The sequence below is a fragment of the Nilaparvata lugens genome, chromosome 8 (genome assembly GCF_014356525.2).
Source record: "Nilaparvata lugens isolate BPH chromosome 8, ASM1435652v1, whole genome shotgun sequence".
In the NCBI taxonomy this organism is placed as follows: domain Eukaryota; kingdom Metazoa; phylum Arthropoda; class Insecta; order Hemiptera; family Delphacidae; genus Nilaparvata; species Nilaparvata lugens.
Window position 1 is genome coordinate 50,471,025 of NC_052511.1, and position 16,123 is coordinate 50,487,147.

At 33.2% G+C, this 16,123-nt stretch overlaps 1 protein-coding gene across 1 annotated transcript; it reads left to right on the forward strand.

Annotated features, from left to right (window-relative positions):
* Positions 1-8,601, forward strand: LOC111044784 (trypsin I-P1; the record flags this gene model as incomplete). The annotated part of the gene is made up of 6 exons (XM_039435179.1): positions 1-87; positions 926-1,032; positions 2,769-2,916; positions 4,284-4,394; positions 6,897-7,043; positions 7,923-8,601. Coding segments are annotated over 6 exons (906 nt in total), but the record flags the coding sequence as incomplete, so codon positions are not given.
* Positions 8,602-16,123: the final 7,522 nt, after the last annotated feature.

The following is a 16,123-nucleotide window of genomic DNA, read 5'->3' on the forward strand; positions in this document are numbered from 1 at the left end:
CTTACAGGAACCAAACCTGCGTCAAATGAGGACCAAACAAATATTGTAGGAGGTCATATTGCCAAACAGGGTGAGATTCCTTACCAGGTGAGTCAATAATTATTGAAAATATTTTCAATATGCACACTACTGGGGGTGCAGGGGGCTAAGCGCGAGTATGTATTGAAAACTTGAAGTAGATTGAAGAAAGTATACATAAGTTATCATCCAACAAACAAATTCACAGATCACTACAATTTTTCCTCTATGCAATTTCAAAGTTATCCTGTTACACCCTCAAAAATGATGGGCAAATTAGTCAATTTCATTGTGAAGGAACTCGAACCTTATTCAAAGAATGTGTGTTGGAAATTGGAAGTAAATTGAAGAGAGCATTCCAAAGCTATCGTCTAACATACAAACTCACAAACTTATAAACAGGCAACTCGAGCCTCAAGTTAAAAGTAGGAACATGTTATGATCGTTCAGAAAATGGGCAAATTGGTAATTCAAATTCAACTTATACTTATCTGACTTATATTAATTTTTTTTTGTTTCACAACTCATCAGATGACTTTCGACACATATTCTTTAAACAATAATACATCGAAAGCATTCCAAAGTTATCGTTCAACATACAAACTCACAAACTTTTCAACAGGCAACTCGAGCCTCAAGTTAAAAGTACGATCTTGTTATGATCGTTCAAAAACTGGGTGAATTGATAAATCAAATTCAACTTTTACTAATCTGAATAATATTAATTTTTCTTGTTTCACAAGACATCATATGACTTTCGACACATATTCTTCAAACACTATTATACAGATCGATTACATTGGCCAATCAAATCGATCTGAGCCGCAAGTCAAAAGCAGGAACTCGTGAACGTTCATTCAAGAAATGGGAAAATTTGAAAATTTTAATTGTATAATTTTATTTATAGGTGTCACTCAGATCCTACTCGTCTTACACCTACTCAAGAGGTCACTTTTGTGGGGGAACCATTCTTGATAAGAGGCACGTCGTGACAGCTGCTCATTGCGCTATACAGTAAGTAATATCTCTCGTAATTCTAAACATAATTATTTGTGGAATAGTGTGTATTTTACTGTTAGAATTTCAAAACAAAAATCAAATTCAAATTCAAATGAAATCCTATACTATTAAACGAGCAACTTCTGTTTATATGTTTGGATGTTTATATGTTTGTATTTCACCGGATCTCGAAAACGGCTCTAACGATTCTCACGAAATTCAGAACATAGTAGGTTTATAATATAAAGATTCGATTGCACTAGGTATCATCCCTACGAAAACTCCCTGAAGGACATTGAAAGGATAATTATTATTCATCCTTGGAGAAACAGCTGATAATAATTATTTCGTCGTCTGTTGGTGATGGAAGTGAGTGAGCGAGTTCATGTGTGTGGGACTGTGACAAAATTATGAATCAGCTGTTGAACTTTTGTAATCATTCAATCAGGTACTTAGTGCCGGTTGCAAAAAAAGCCGGGATATTTTCAATCCTGATTAATTCGAGTCCATCTTTTTGAAATGGTCTTCTCTGATTTGGTTCACGTGGAGTTAATTTGGATAAAAATTTAACCAGCTTTCGTACAACAGGGCCTTTTTTTGGAAGGAAATTTAGGAGGGAAATTTTTGCATTCCTTTGGGAATTAATTTCAATCTACTGTGATTAGATACAAAATTTCTGTTTGAATGTTATTATAATTTCTTCTTTCGTAATAATTGTTTTATGCTTTTGTACTCCAGAGCGAAGCTCGGTCCACGATATTGAGTATTAAATAGTAAATTTTAATGATAAATTTTATCATTCATAATCTCCACTTCATATAGTTTTCTTTAAGTGTTCGAGTTATTTCAATTTATTTATGAGTTTTAAAGAATTCTCATTAAAATAAGCCCTGATAGTTGAGTAACGTTTCTTAGTATAGTCCGAGTCCTGTAGCTTTGTCTATCGGCGGAGGGCCATCAGTCTTCAATACTACCCGTTCAAAAATATCGAACATTTATGAAAATGTATCTTTCCGCTAGCAACAGATGCTCTTTTGTATTTTCTCAAAAGCAACGCATTGCATCCGAATAAACACACAAGGAGCTTCAATATATCTTTCCATAAGCAACATATGCTTTTTGTATATTCTCAAAAGCAACGTGTTGCATCCGAATATACAAGATACAAGGAGCTTCAATGTATCTTTCCATAAGAAAAAGATGCAGTTAGTATCTTCTTAAAAGCAACGTGTTGCATCCGAATAGACACATAAGGAGCTTCAATGTATCCTTCCATAAGCAGCAGATGCTATTTTGTATCTTCTCAAAAGCAACGTGTTGCATCCGAAAAGATACACAAGGAGCTGCTTTTTGGAGTTACGTCCTTTTAGCCTATCTATCAGCTGACATTCGTTCAACATGCTCTTCCAATTGTTGATGATATGTTGCAGCTCTCTCATTCATGGAGAATCTCTGTGTGTAGGCAGCTTCCTCAATCTAGGGTCTCTAAAGGCTGGTGTTTTTGCAAAGCCGTGAATATTTTTTTTTGTATTTTCAGCTCTGGTTACAATGTTTTGTAATAAGGTATTGTGTTGTGCGAAATAAATCAATTCTTGGATTGAATATTACCTCGCGAAACAAGGTATGTGACCATCATAATTGAAGAAGAAAATTTCAAGCTCAGTTGAAATGGAAAAAAAATAAGAAGACATCAAATTTCAATTTATCTTCAGTGACCTATAAACTCTGTATTGAATTTTCTTGTATTCCAGCATAACAAACTACACTGACTACTATGTAGCCCTGGGAAGTAACAAGCTGACCAACTCTAAGGCATTGAAAAAATTCGCAATTTCTAAGGTGACCTACCATAATGGCTTCTCCTACTCTACATTGAGTAACGACATTGCAATCATCAAGGTACGTTTAAAACACTAAATCCAATTCTAATATCACCATAAAATGTTTGCACATCTCTAAAAATTGATATAGTAGGCCTATACAAATATTTACTCTTCCTCAACTCTGATTTCAATAAATTATCAATTGTTACAAGTAGTGTCGTATATGCAGGTTGTTCCTAAATGGGACCGTCAAAACTTCATAAGAGACTTTCATTCATTCATTATTTCACAAAGGCGACTTCCTAGAGGTATTTTAAGCCTAGGTGATGATGATGGGATGAATGATAATGCAATGAAGGTAGAGTTATGAATGAATAAAGATGATGGGTTATGTCTTCCACTTAAATTGATTTGAGTCCACTTTTCAGTCCAGAAATAAAAAAACTAGAAATTTGAATTTGATTTGATTAAAAACCGAATATAATAGAATGATTACATTCAATAAACTATCAGAACTTGAAAATAGTGAGTTATTAAGAAAGAATTTGAACCAGAAATTGCTGAACATAAAAAAAAAACAATAACTTTCCAGTAAACAAGGGTCTTGAAATGCTCTGTTGCCGAGATAATAATGTCGGAAGTTTGCAGATTTTCAATTTCATAAATTTTTTTATTCTCTTTTTCACAAAAGAACTGGATTTTTTCATTATTTCTATTAAAACTAGTCAGTAGGACTAACCATCAATTTTGTCCTCTTATTTCTCATCCTAAAATATAAATTCATATACATTGGAGATTTTCTTTAAATTTCTAATTTCATAAATTTTTTTATTCTCTTTTTCACAAAAGAACTGGATTTTTTCATTATTTCTATTAAAATTAGTCAGTAGGACTAACCATCAATTTTGTCCTCTTATTTCTCATCCTAAAATATAAATTTATATTGCTAAAGTCTTCCAGTGAAACCTAGTTGCAATCTATAATTTCACTACTTTAAATTTTCCACTACATTTTATTCAATGTACATTTTTCACTACACCAACTCGAATGACTTTGTTCTCTTCAACCTCCTTGTGAGTTCAGTTTTGTCTAGTAGAAGGAACTAGAACGGTCGATTATTTATTTATTTATCCATTTATCATTCTATTTGTCATGATTATGTGACACTAGCTAAGAAATCGAATGAGACAAATTGTATTTAACTCCAATAATATTGTTAAAATAACGGGAAATTATGTCAAAAAACTCTATTTGGAAAAATGGAATTGATTTCATTTTCTTTCCATTATCATGTCAATATAGTTGTGTAATGTAAGACACCTTTTGAAAAGAAACGAAGTATCAATGATATTGAAGAATCTGGAATAATTGTAAGAATTATAGAGTGCCAATATTTCGCTAATTTTATTTAAAATTTATATCTATGATTATTTATTGTTGCAGCTCAAGAAACCAATCCGATTCAACAAAAATATCAAGCCGAAGAAAATTGCCACCAGAGTACCCAAGCAAGACACGAAATGTATCATCAGTGGTTGGGGCACTTGGAACTATGTAAGTCAGTTTTCATATTATCATAACCTTGTAAATAACATTCTACAGATCAATATTACCTTTCTATCATTATTATTTATTTATTTATCACATTGTGTACAAATACTTAACATGAGGAAAGGCACAACAGGCTCATGCCCAAAACTGTCCTATTTCCAATTTATACTATACTGTCCAAATTAAAATGTTGGTTATGTCACTTCCACTTTTCAAAATACAATTTACACTCTTCAATACTCAGATAAACGAGCAAATTTTAAATCAAATTGATATTTGCCAGTCTAAACAATTTGGTCCAATTCCTCAGTTATCCATTGAAGTGGAAATATTAATCCTGAATACATTTATTGGCTGCCATTGCTATGACTAGTGTATGTTCCACCATTGCTTTGATGTTTCAATGGATCGCTTATTTGTGGGAGTGGCTTGTCTTGGCCAATGGTAGACGTTCGCCTTGTATCATCCATTCACCAATCATAGCGCTTGTTATTCATCACATCACTAGTTATGCTTGTTATTCACAATAGCTTGTTATCCATTCATGACTGTTGCTTCTCACTTTATTCTACTGCTCTGTTCTTTGGAAATCCATCAGAGTTTGACAATGGTGTAGGCCCAACAACCGAAGTTATTTTTGAAAATTTGTCGTTGTAGCAGCTACTACTTTTTTATCGAATTTGGTTCAGGTACCATTAGTAAAAAGTAAAAACCAAAGGAAACCCTCTCCACCATGAAGCTTTTATTAAAAAATAAATCAAACGAATCGTGGGAAGTAAATTAGACGGAAATCCTGGTGGATTTATATATGGATGAATCCCAATAAAACTGGGAGATATATTCAAATTAATTTCAAAATTATAGGAATTTCCACTTCTCTAATGAGAACGACTAATATTACTCTTTTAGTTGGAAAATCTGAAACTAGTTGGAATCTGAAATTTTTGAAATTGAAATTTATTCACAACACTGACGTGTTCTACAAATATTTTTACAATGCAATTTTTATTCAAAACAGTATCATGATGGAAAAAAAATAAAACAGCTTCAGTAGCTTAACAGCTGTGGTTGAAGTTCAACACTATAAAAATATTGTATAATATAATAATATGAACGAGACAGTCACTCAATTTTTATAACTAAAAAAAAAATAAGTCCTTGTCAAATTCACACAAACAGGAATTAGAGCAATAGTTAAGAAAAAGTTTCGATGATCTAGTTCTTTCTGGATTCAAACTCTTAAGATACTGTTAAGGGCTACTTGGAATACTTTATACAATACATAACAGCACGAAACAGTAAATAATGACTATTGTCACCCACAAAAACAAGATTTAAGTTTTAAAATTTTTTTGCACTTCAGAAGCCTTTTTCAATCTATTCTTTTGAAAAGAGAGAAAAAGATGAATAAATCACTACTCATTTTATTTTATCTCAAAAAATAAGTTTTTGAATTGTTCCACAAACTGACAGGGGCGAGGCGTGACTTTTTGGCTCAGTCATCTCCATGAACAATTCAGTTGAAAGTTTGAATGAAAGCTGCACCCCCTCCACTACTTTAAATATAATGTTTCATTTGGACAATTATTTATCGAGAAAGATGACATCTAGTAAAAGAAAAGACTTACTATTCAAAATCCTAGAGTTGAAAAGTCTAGAGCTTGTCTAAATCTCAAGCTCGGAAACTGGCCCTCAAATTAATTGAAAAAATTGAAATGAAATTCTTTATTGATTCATACAACAAGTACATCATCAAAAATGACAGGGAGAGAGAAAATAAGGTAACCTTGTGCTATTCCTCTTGCAAATTCAGATAAGGTTTCACTTAGTCCGTAATAGATTAAGTCTTGTAGGCCTAGTTGTTCACTTCACTAAATTTTCAGCTTTTAATTATTTTCACAAAGTAGATTTTTAAATTTAGATGCTTCAAAACCAAACATAGGAAAAATAAGTATTATTATAATTATTATCAATAACAAATTGCAAACAAAATAAATTATCTTACGGTTTGCGGAACAGTGGAATCGCCGAAAATAGCGATGTCTTTGACCGTTTACTCTACCATCGTTAACGGGGAGAGAGAGAGTGATGATGCAGAAGAGTGGTGGTAACCAGTGCTAAATAGCATTACTTGAATCGCATATTTTTGAGAATCACATTGAACGGATGGAACAGTAGTTTACTTTATTCAAGCTTGGCGCGCTCGCAAAAAAAAAAACGTTTCTCTTTTGGTTTCTTCTCCATTTTTTGCATTTATTTTAAATATTTTCAATAAAATAATATACAAATTACATATCAATTTCTGTTCAGTCATCGGCGAATCCAGAGATGACCGGACGCCTCGCCTCTGCAAACTGACCATGTGATTCACAAGTATTTAATTTCAAAACGTTACTAGTGATTTTAAACAAAATAAGACTATGAAGTAGCCCTGCAGAAAAAAGTGGAGAATAATTCTATTTCATTTGAAATCGAATAACATTTTCTAATGTGATTTGTGTACAGGGTGACCATGTGATCCATGACGAACTGAAGGCTGCCACAGTTCTGATCAGCAACATGACTCAATGCAGAGCCAACTACTCCGACAGAGTCGATCCTCTCACCATGATCTGTGCTGGACTAGTCGAGGGTGGAGTCGACTCTTGCCAGGTAATCGATTTATTCACTTCAAATGAATACTTAAATCATTAATTAATTCATTCCTAATTCATCATAACAATCATAAATCATAATCAGGGTCAGAGTCGACTCTAGTCTCAGGTAATCAAATAATCCATTTCCAGTTGATACTAGAATCTTAAGTGATAAATGACTCTTGCTAGGTAAAAATGGACTAAATTTCAGAAAAGTGAAATCATAACCGTATTTCGGACTTTTAAAATGGTATCTGAAGTTGGAAGAGGAATAGTACAAGGAGTATCCTTTGTTTTCCTCTAGTGATTAGTGCTCTCTTGTGAAAATAATAAATAAATAAATGGAAAAAAGATATTGAAAATATTTGAAAATTGAATATTTGAAGCTTAAAATGAAATAACTATTATTAATATCAATTTCAAATCAAGATCATTTTAATTTTGTTCTATTTAATTGGTGCACCAGAAATGATTATATTTGATTGAGATGTGCCGTTTTCTCAGTAAGAACTCAATTAATATCACAACATCTATTCCAAAACAGTTAAATGATTAGAATCTATTCTACTTTATCGCGAATCAGATACAATAATGCTGATAGAGACATAAAGATTTTTACTGGGAAATCACTATTTAACTAGATATCACAATTCCGTAATAGCTCCTATCTTTTTAAATATAATTCCTATGCAATTCCTAACGGAAGTTCAATACTCGTTCATGTATTATTCATTCAATACAGTTTGTTACTAGAATCAGTGTGTTACTAATCAGTTTTAAATCAAAGGTTAAAAGTTCGTACTCATTCCTATCTATTTCAATCCGATGTCCACCTTATTTCTATTTCATAACCATCTAATTCTTCCCTAATTTGACATGACTTTTCGATCAACAGGGTGACTCCGGTGGCCCAATGATCTGCAACGGTCAACTGAGCGGAATTGTCTCCTGGGGAAGAGGCTGCGCCTTAAGGTATTACCCCGGCGTCTACACCAACGCCTACCACTACAGGGACTGGCTCAAGAAACATGGCGTCAAGGTGAAGGAAGCTGACGAAAACGGAAGCGAAGAAGAGGAGAATGACGCGGCAGAAGAGGAAGAAGAAGACGACAATGAGGAAGAAGAAATGGTCGAGAAGGATATGTTGCCTGCTGTTATGATGAGGAATATTGCTGAGCAGTATATACCTAATAAATACTAATTGAATATTTATTTCTCGAGAATAATTGAGAGATACTTGGGGATGTGATAATTCAGGAATATTACTTCAGGATATAATCAATGAATACTCTATATAGTCTACATTTATTGAGGATATACTTAAGGTATATCACTTGAGGATATATTCAAGGAATATATTCAAGTGTGGATTATTCAGAGAATATAATGTATGATCTGGTGTGGGAATGATACTTCACAGGAGTTTCAAGTAACTTAGAGAACTCAGAAAATGATAAATCTTCTCAAGCTTCAAGATTGAAGGAGGAATTTTGATAACATGAATAACTGTCACAGTAAAAAATTGGAAAATTTCAAAAATTTTACTAGACTGGAATAAATGTTTTTTTATTGAACTCTTGTTTGTTTTTTTATTCAACTGTACTCCACTAGAAACAAGTGAGTGATAAATTAAACTATTATAAATTATATTTTTCAGCATTTTCAATTATAATTGACTATCTATTGTTCATTGATTGATTGACTACAAATGAAAGTGATATTCGTCTGAAGAACTCCAATGTAATCTTATCCCCTCAATCTCACAAACTATTTTTTATCTTCCTCTATCAATCTCTTTCCCCCTTCTCTCCAATTATCATCTACGGCTCTCACCGGCCATCCTCACTCCCTCTCTATCTCTTTCATATATTTATATTCGTCTAAAGAACTCCAATCTAATTTTATCCCCTCAATCTCTCACTTCTCAATCACACTATCTATTTTTTTCTCTCCCTCTATCAAGCTCTTTCTCTCTCTCCAATTAACATCCACGGCTCTCACCGGCCATTCTCTCACCCTCTCTCTCTCTTTCTCTCCCTAATTCATTACCACCCACTGCTCTTACCGTTCACCCTCACTCACTCTTTCTATTTCTTTCTCACTCTCACCAATCTCTTAATATCTTTTCCTCTCATTTTCTCTCTCAATCTCTTCCTTTCACTCTCTCTCGCTCTAAATCCATCCCATTTACAGCCAGCATCCATCTTCGTCTTTAAGCCAAAGAGATGTAAGAAACAAAGCTCTTAAGAAGTGCTCTCATTGCGAGTAGCGACTGAAGGAGCACTCGACAATCTCCCTATTACTGTGAGGAGTCTCCAAGGAGGACTTGAAGTGGGACTCGAGGCGTCTCCTTGATATCTCTGGCTGGCCACACACTCAGAGGTGGCTTCATTACTTACAGTTGTACTGTGCATCTTGAAAAATGATTCTCTTTGAGAAATATAAGTCTTGAAATCAGTCTAAATTTAGTCTTGTGTATGTTGAAAGTAGTGTGCAATTTATTTTTCGCCACACTTGGATGTAATGAGCTGGTTTACGTGCGTCATATGGAGGCCGAAAGTGATTGTTTTCCGACCAGGCCGGTAAAACTTTACGGCCCTTGGGCTGTAAAATGACCTTGAATAAAGCTGATCGTGTCCGATCTCACAAAATCATATAGAGAGATAATCTCATAACGACTGTAATAATCTATATAATTATGTATCGTGAATCGCGGTATTATGCTATAATATGATTTATAAATTACTGTTTCATAATTTAATATTATTTATTATTGTGTTTTTGATATCAAACAATAGAATACGATGATATCTCCATAGCCTCAACAATATAATGTTGGCTGCATTGTCCATTGTGTCAGAAAGGTACGATCGCAAGTATGGTATTTAAAAGTGAAGAATCGAATTTGAAATCAAAGTACAATAATTGTATCAATATTGAAAGTGAGGTAGAGTAATAATTGTTTCTTTTTATTATCGAATTCCACTTCTTAATGCAATACAATCAACAATAATAATAATAAGAAAATACAGCAGAGATCTGAAGTTTAAGGTAAGCCTACTGGTGAAACACAGCCTTGACTGAAAAATTCCTAGTAATTTTTTCGTAATTCATTATAAAACTTTAGATAATTTTTTCAATATTAACCATATAGAGAAAACATAAGGCCCACTCAAGATGAATCTTCGAATGTTTTCTCTATGATTTAACTATTTTCAGAACAATATTTGGTTGTAAAATGCCGGCAAACCGGCTTCAAATTTGCTGCTATACACTATATTATAGTAGCCACATACGTTACTGACTTAGGTAATTCAGAGTGAAAATTTTTTGATTGTGAGAAGGATAATGATATTAATTTTAATAATATAAGTCATGAGCCAAAGTATTTTGTACGCTTTTTAGGAGTGAAGTAAAATTTTAAGAAGTCCAGTACAGTGTACAGTATTAGGCCTACGTGTATGCTAAGTGTTATCAGTCAGGCCCCTATGTTGAACAATACGCAATGGCCGAGAGCGTAAAGGCGTAATACATCAGACTCAAAGCTCAGTGAATAACAAACATGATCTAGGTTCGAATCTCGGTCAATGATTTTTTTTGTCGATGAATTTCGACTTTTATTACCTATTTTTTTTTATAGTTACCGTAATTTAAATTTCAATCAATTTTTTAGATATATTTTGAAACAAAACTGTGGAATATGCAATTATATTAATTTTTTCATCACATTATTTCAAAATAGTAATGAAAATTCTATCATCCATCTATCCAGATATATTGCACCGGGCGCAATGCTCGCGCCTAATATTAATAGTATAAAAATATGGTCACTATTGTAATTATTAATTAGTAATATTGTAATTAATGACAGTAAAAGTTGTCATAACCAAGATTCTAACTATCAAAATAGGCTGTTTGAATTTTATTTATTTTTTTTTAAGTTTTTTTTTTGGTGTGGCGAAAAATAGGGTTCACACCATGGGCAAAATTGCTTTTCCGGCTCTCAATCTTTTCTAGTCCTCGGCCTATGGCCTCGGACTTAAAAACCGATTTCGAGCCGGAAATATCTCATTTTCGGCCCTAGGTGCGAAATATACTATTTTCTTCACCTATTGTCTAAAGTACTTACTTTTCTCCCTGAAACATAATACTGAAGTGTCACTTTTTCGCTCTCGGTAGTAAAAAACAGAAAAACTCCCTAGGGAGTAAAAGTGACTCCATTTAAATAACATGGGAAGCATCTCTATTTTAAAAACTTACATCATAATAGGTTAGAAGGTCTAAGCTCAGATGAGAAAGCATAAAGAGGTGTCTGTCATTGAGTCAACTGAATTCAATACCACAACCAGAAATTTTTTATTAAACTAATTTAATTAAATAAAATAGTTTAAACTAAAAACAAATATATAAACAAGAAAACACATTCACCTTTAAATTTGCAATTTAAAATCATATTTGAATATAAGGTTTAGAATTTGATCAACTCATGAAATATATGTTTGTATGATATTATTTCTAATATTAAACTAATTTAATTAAATAAAATAGTTTAAACTAAAAACAAATATATAAACAGAAAACACATTCACCTTTAAATTTGCAATTTAAAATCATATTTGAATATAAGGTTTAGAATTTGATCAACTCATGAATATTATGTTTGTATGATATTATATTCTCAATATTAGTAGACGATAAAAATTTATACAATTTATAAAATATTTTATTCTATTCAAATACCAGCCACAAAAATTTTTGATCTGCAATTCAAATCTGAACCGCGTGATCTGGAGTCACCATTTTTGGTAGACACCCAGCTGATATAATTTTTACAACTTTTGCCAATAGATAGCGCAATCGGCAGTGCCAATCAGACGACCGGTTTTTAGGTTTTAGATTTTAGGTTATGTTGTTAGGAACATTGTCACCAATACGTAAGTTATTAAAATGATTTTATTTGCAGTTTCTAAAAAAAAATGTAGATGGAGGAAAAATGTTGTGTACATCACGAGTGAAAAATACTTTCTCTACCTCAGGAAAATTGTTGCCCTCGGCTTCGCCTCGGGCTTCAAACTTTTCCCACAGGGAGAAAAAGTCGTACTTTTCACTCTAGATATACAAATAACTATTTTATTGTATTGGAATACATTTTATGAATAATAGACAGAAATTGATTTATAGAGGCTCGATAACTCACAGTTGGTCAGTTGTATTGTGTATCTTGAAACTATCCCTATAAATAAGATACATAATATCTGGACACCGAGCTTCGCTCTGGAGTACAAAAGCAAGCATAAAAGCATAGTTTATATTTATTCATTTATTGATACACAGAACATAATTCTTCCAATTGGTCGGGGAAGGACTAACAGGCACAGCCCAAAACTGTAGCTTCTCCGAATTTTGATTTATACACTATAGTCTAAAAAGTAGGTTATGTTTCATACACTTTCGAATTTAAGTCCAAATATTTTAAAACAGAAAAGTTCGAATATAGATTGATTACAAACCAAATTGAATAACAAAATAACACTCACTAATCACCTGGAACTGTGAATAACTATGATTAATTAAACTTATTAATTATGAATAATTTTACTTTTCAAACCCTTAGGCTAGTTACATACACATCGATTTTTGGTCGTACGATATTTTACCGTCCTTATAAATTCTATTAGATTGAACAGATGATTTCAAACATATGATGTTTGCCAAGTTCCGTTTAATCTCATAGAATTCATAGTGACGACAAAATATCGTACGACCAAAAATCGATGTGTGTGTAACTAGCCTTAAGGTTCCTTCATCTTTCAGGTCGTGTTTATATTTTACAGCTGGCTATACGTCATCTTATGAATCTCGGGGATGCGATATTTTGATATTTCACATACTCACTTGCTCACTCACTTTTTACTATCCACAGCTGTTTCAGCCAAGGATGAATTATCCTTTTAATGTCGTTCAGCGAGTTTCCTCAAGGATGAGACCTAGTGCAATCGAATTTTTATATCATAAACCTACTATGTTCCAAATTTCGTGAAAACCGTTAGAGCCGTTTTCAAGATCCGTTAAACAGATAAGTAACCATATATATAAAAATATATACAGAAATTGCTCGCTTAATAGGATTCTTCGGAAAGAATATTCAAAATATCTTTCCCACTAACTCTCTACTAAAACGTTAATTTCATTTGTTCAACTAAAGATTCATTTATAAATATGAAAATGTTGTAAAAGTTTCATTTATATGAAGATTTGAGAACAAAACAGAAAATTAATGAATAAATTAGTTTAATGACACAGTTGGTCCGTTGCATTGTGTGTGTATCTTGAAAGTATCCCTATAGATAAATATAAAAGGCTTGTATGTTGAGAATATTGTTGCAGGATAATTTTTGTTGGATAACAAGTATTGTTAAAAATCATAGACGGACAGCTCAAGGTGGGTTCCGAATTCCGTTACGAGGATGTCTATGTTGTGTTGTATTCTCCACAATGTTTAGCCTACACATTTCAGGGCCAGTTTCCGAGCTCGGGATTTGGGTGAGTTGTAGACTTTAAACAGCTGGAGTCAGCTGGAGTCAATTGGCTTTCCGAAACGGGGCGTAGTCGTAGTGATAGTAAAAGTCACGTTTAAATTGACTTTTGAAAAACTAGGAAAATTAAACACAAAATAAAATGAAGTAGCATCAATTTCAGCTATTTTGAATTATTTAGGAATGTTTCATTCCGTCAAGGAAAAACGTTTCCAATTATAGAAATGAGAGAATAAAGTATATTTGGCTACAACTATTCACTGCGACTACGCCCCGTTTTCGAAAACCAATTTTCTGACTCCAGCTGTTTAAAGTCTAGAACTTACCTAAATCCCGAGCTAAGAAACCGGCCCATAGAGTTGAAACATTTAGATTATTTCAAAGTTTATTAATAATTTATATCATCCATGTTTGTATATAAATAACTGTTCAACGACCATTAATTCTTCAAGTTTTCTGCATAGATGAAGCTGTTTCATCTTCAAATCTTATTCCTGTAGATAAACTAGTAGTTCTGTGAACAGTAGACTTCGCGCTCAGTAAGTTACATTGACCTGCTGTTATGTTTTCTCAAAAATTTATAAATAATTCATCAGTTTAAAATGTCTAGAAAAAATCCTAAATAAATATAGAGCTTTCTGTCCTATCGTACCGTGACGTACGGCTATGACTACTGAAGCCACTTCATCTTCACTCACATCTCTAGAGACAGAGTGATAAAAAACTTAAAACAGGAAGAAGAAGGATGAAAACTTCAAGACTTATTGAAAGTTCTGATCATGAATTAGAAATAAGTTTGAGAGGGTGAAGCCTATAAAAGGGATAGGCCTCAACAGCTTTTATGGCTACAGTGAGATCACTTATAAATGTCAGCATTACTCATCAGAAACATATAATGCTTACCATCTAACCTATGCTGTCAGGAGTGGAATATCACTATAAACAAATAACGTTTATAGCATTGGTAGGATTCACTATAAACTGTCAGAATTTCTTATGGATAACATCAATGCCTCCCATTTAAACAATGATGACAAAGTGCAATCCACTATAAATATAAACGCGTTTATAGCTGTTTTGGAATTTCTCAAGAATAACATAAATACTTACCATACAATCAATTCTGATAGTAGTGAATAAAACTGCCAGGATTGTACCTTATTGAGGGTTAAGTGTAAGAGAGGGCCGGCTGCGCCCTAACTTCGCCCTCCTAGGTTCTTAATAAAGGCAGCTAATCAATCAATCAATTACATCAATACTCTTCATTAACAGATACTGACAGTTGTAAGTGAATTTCTCGATACATACGCATCAATATTGAATGGCCTGCAGTTCCACAGTGAGGTCCACGTTATAATGGCAGTCAGTTTGATTAGCAATGGTATTGCTATCCTTGTCTATCATTCAACAAAGCGGGTAGCGCTATCTCTTTCTCACTGTGTTCTGTTGCCAGATCGTCTGTAGAATGTAGAATTAATAATATTGATTGATAAAATATTTTATCTTAATTATGAAAATTCATAAAATTAGAAGAAGAAGATAAAAGGATGAGAGGAAAGAGAAAAATTAGAAGAAGACAAAACGATGAGAGGAAAGAGAAAAATTAGAAGAAGAAGACAAAAGGATGAGAGGAAAGAGAAAAATTAGAAGGGAAAGAAGAAGAAGAGAAGGAGGCAGAAGGAGATAGAGAAAAAGAGGTAGAAGAGGAAACAGAAGAAAAAAAGCCGGTGAAGAGGATGAATGCAGAGAGGAATAAGAAGATGAGGAAGAGAAAGAAGAAAAAGGAGATGAGGATGAAGGAGAAACGAGGGAGAAGAAGTTGATGAAAATTGAAAAAGATGGAGAAGAGGAGGAAAACCGAGATGATAAATTAAAGAAAAATAAGTAAACATGAGAATTAGGAGGGGTAGAATTGGAAGAAGCAGAAGATGAAGGAGGAGAGGGAGAATAAGAAGAAGAAGCAAAAGAAAAAAAAGAGGGAAACAGAGAAGATTCATGAAAGAAGGAAGGGGAAGTTGATGAAGCAGAAGAAGGAGAAGAAGATGGAGGAGGAGGAGATGCAGGAGAATGAGATGGAGGAAAAGGAGATGGAGGAGAAAGAGATGGAGGAGAAATAGATGGTGGAGAAGAAGAAGGAGAAGAAGAAGAAGAGAAGAAGAAGAGAAGAAGAAGAAGAAGAAGAAGAAGAAGAAGAAGAAGAAGAAGAAGAAGAAGAAGAAGAAGAAGAAGAAGAAGAAGAAGAAGAAGAAGAAAAAGGAGAAGAAGAAGAAAAAGAAGGAGATGAAGAAGAAGAAGATGAAGAAGGAGAGAAAATGTTTGAAAAAGAGAGACGAATAAAAAGAAGAAGCTAGAAGTGCTTACCGTCTTCACTTGTATTGTTGTAAGTTTAAACTCTTCAAATTTAAGACCATAACTATACTGAAATGGGCCGAGGTTCTATTCGCTGAAAGTCGTAAAACTTTGGTTGTTCTGGGGAGTTATTGCTGCTTCTTTTTCTTCTTCTTCTTCTTGTTCTTCTTCTTCTTCTTCTTCTGCTACTTCTTTTTCATCCTCTTCTCCT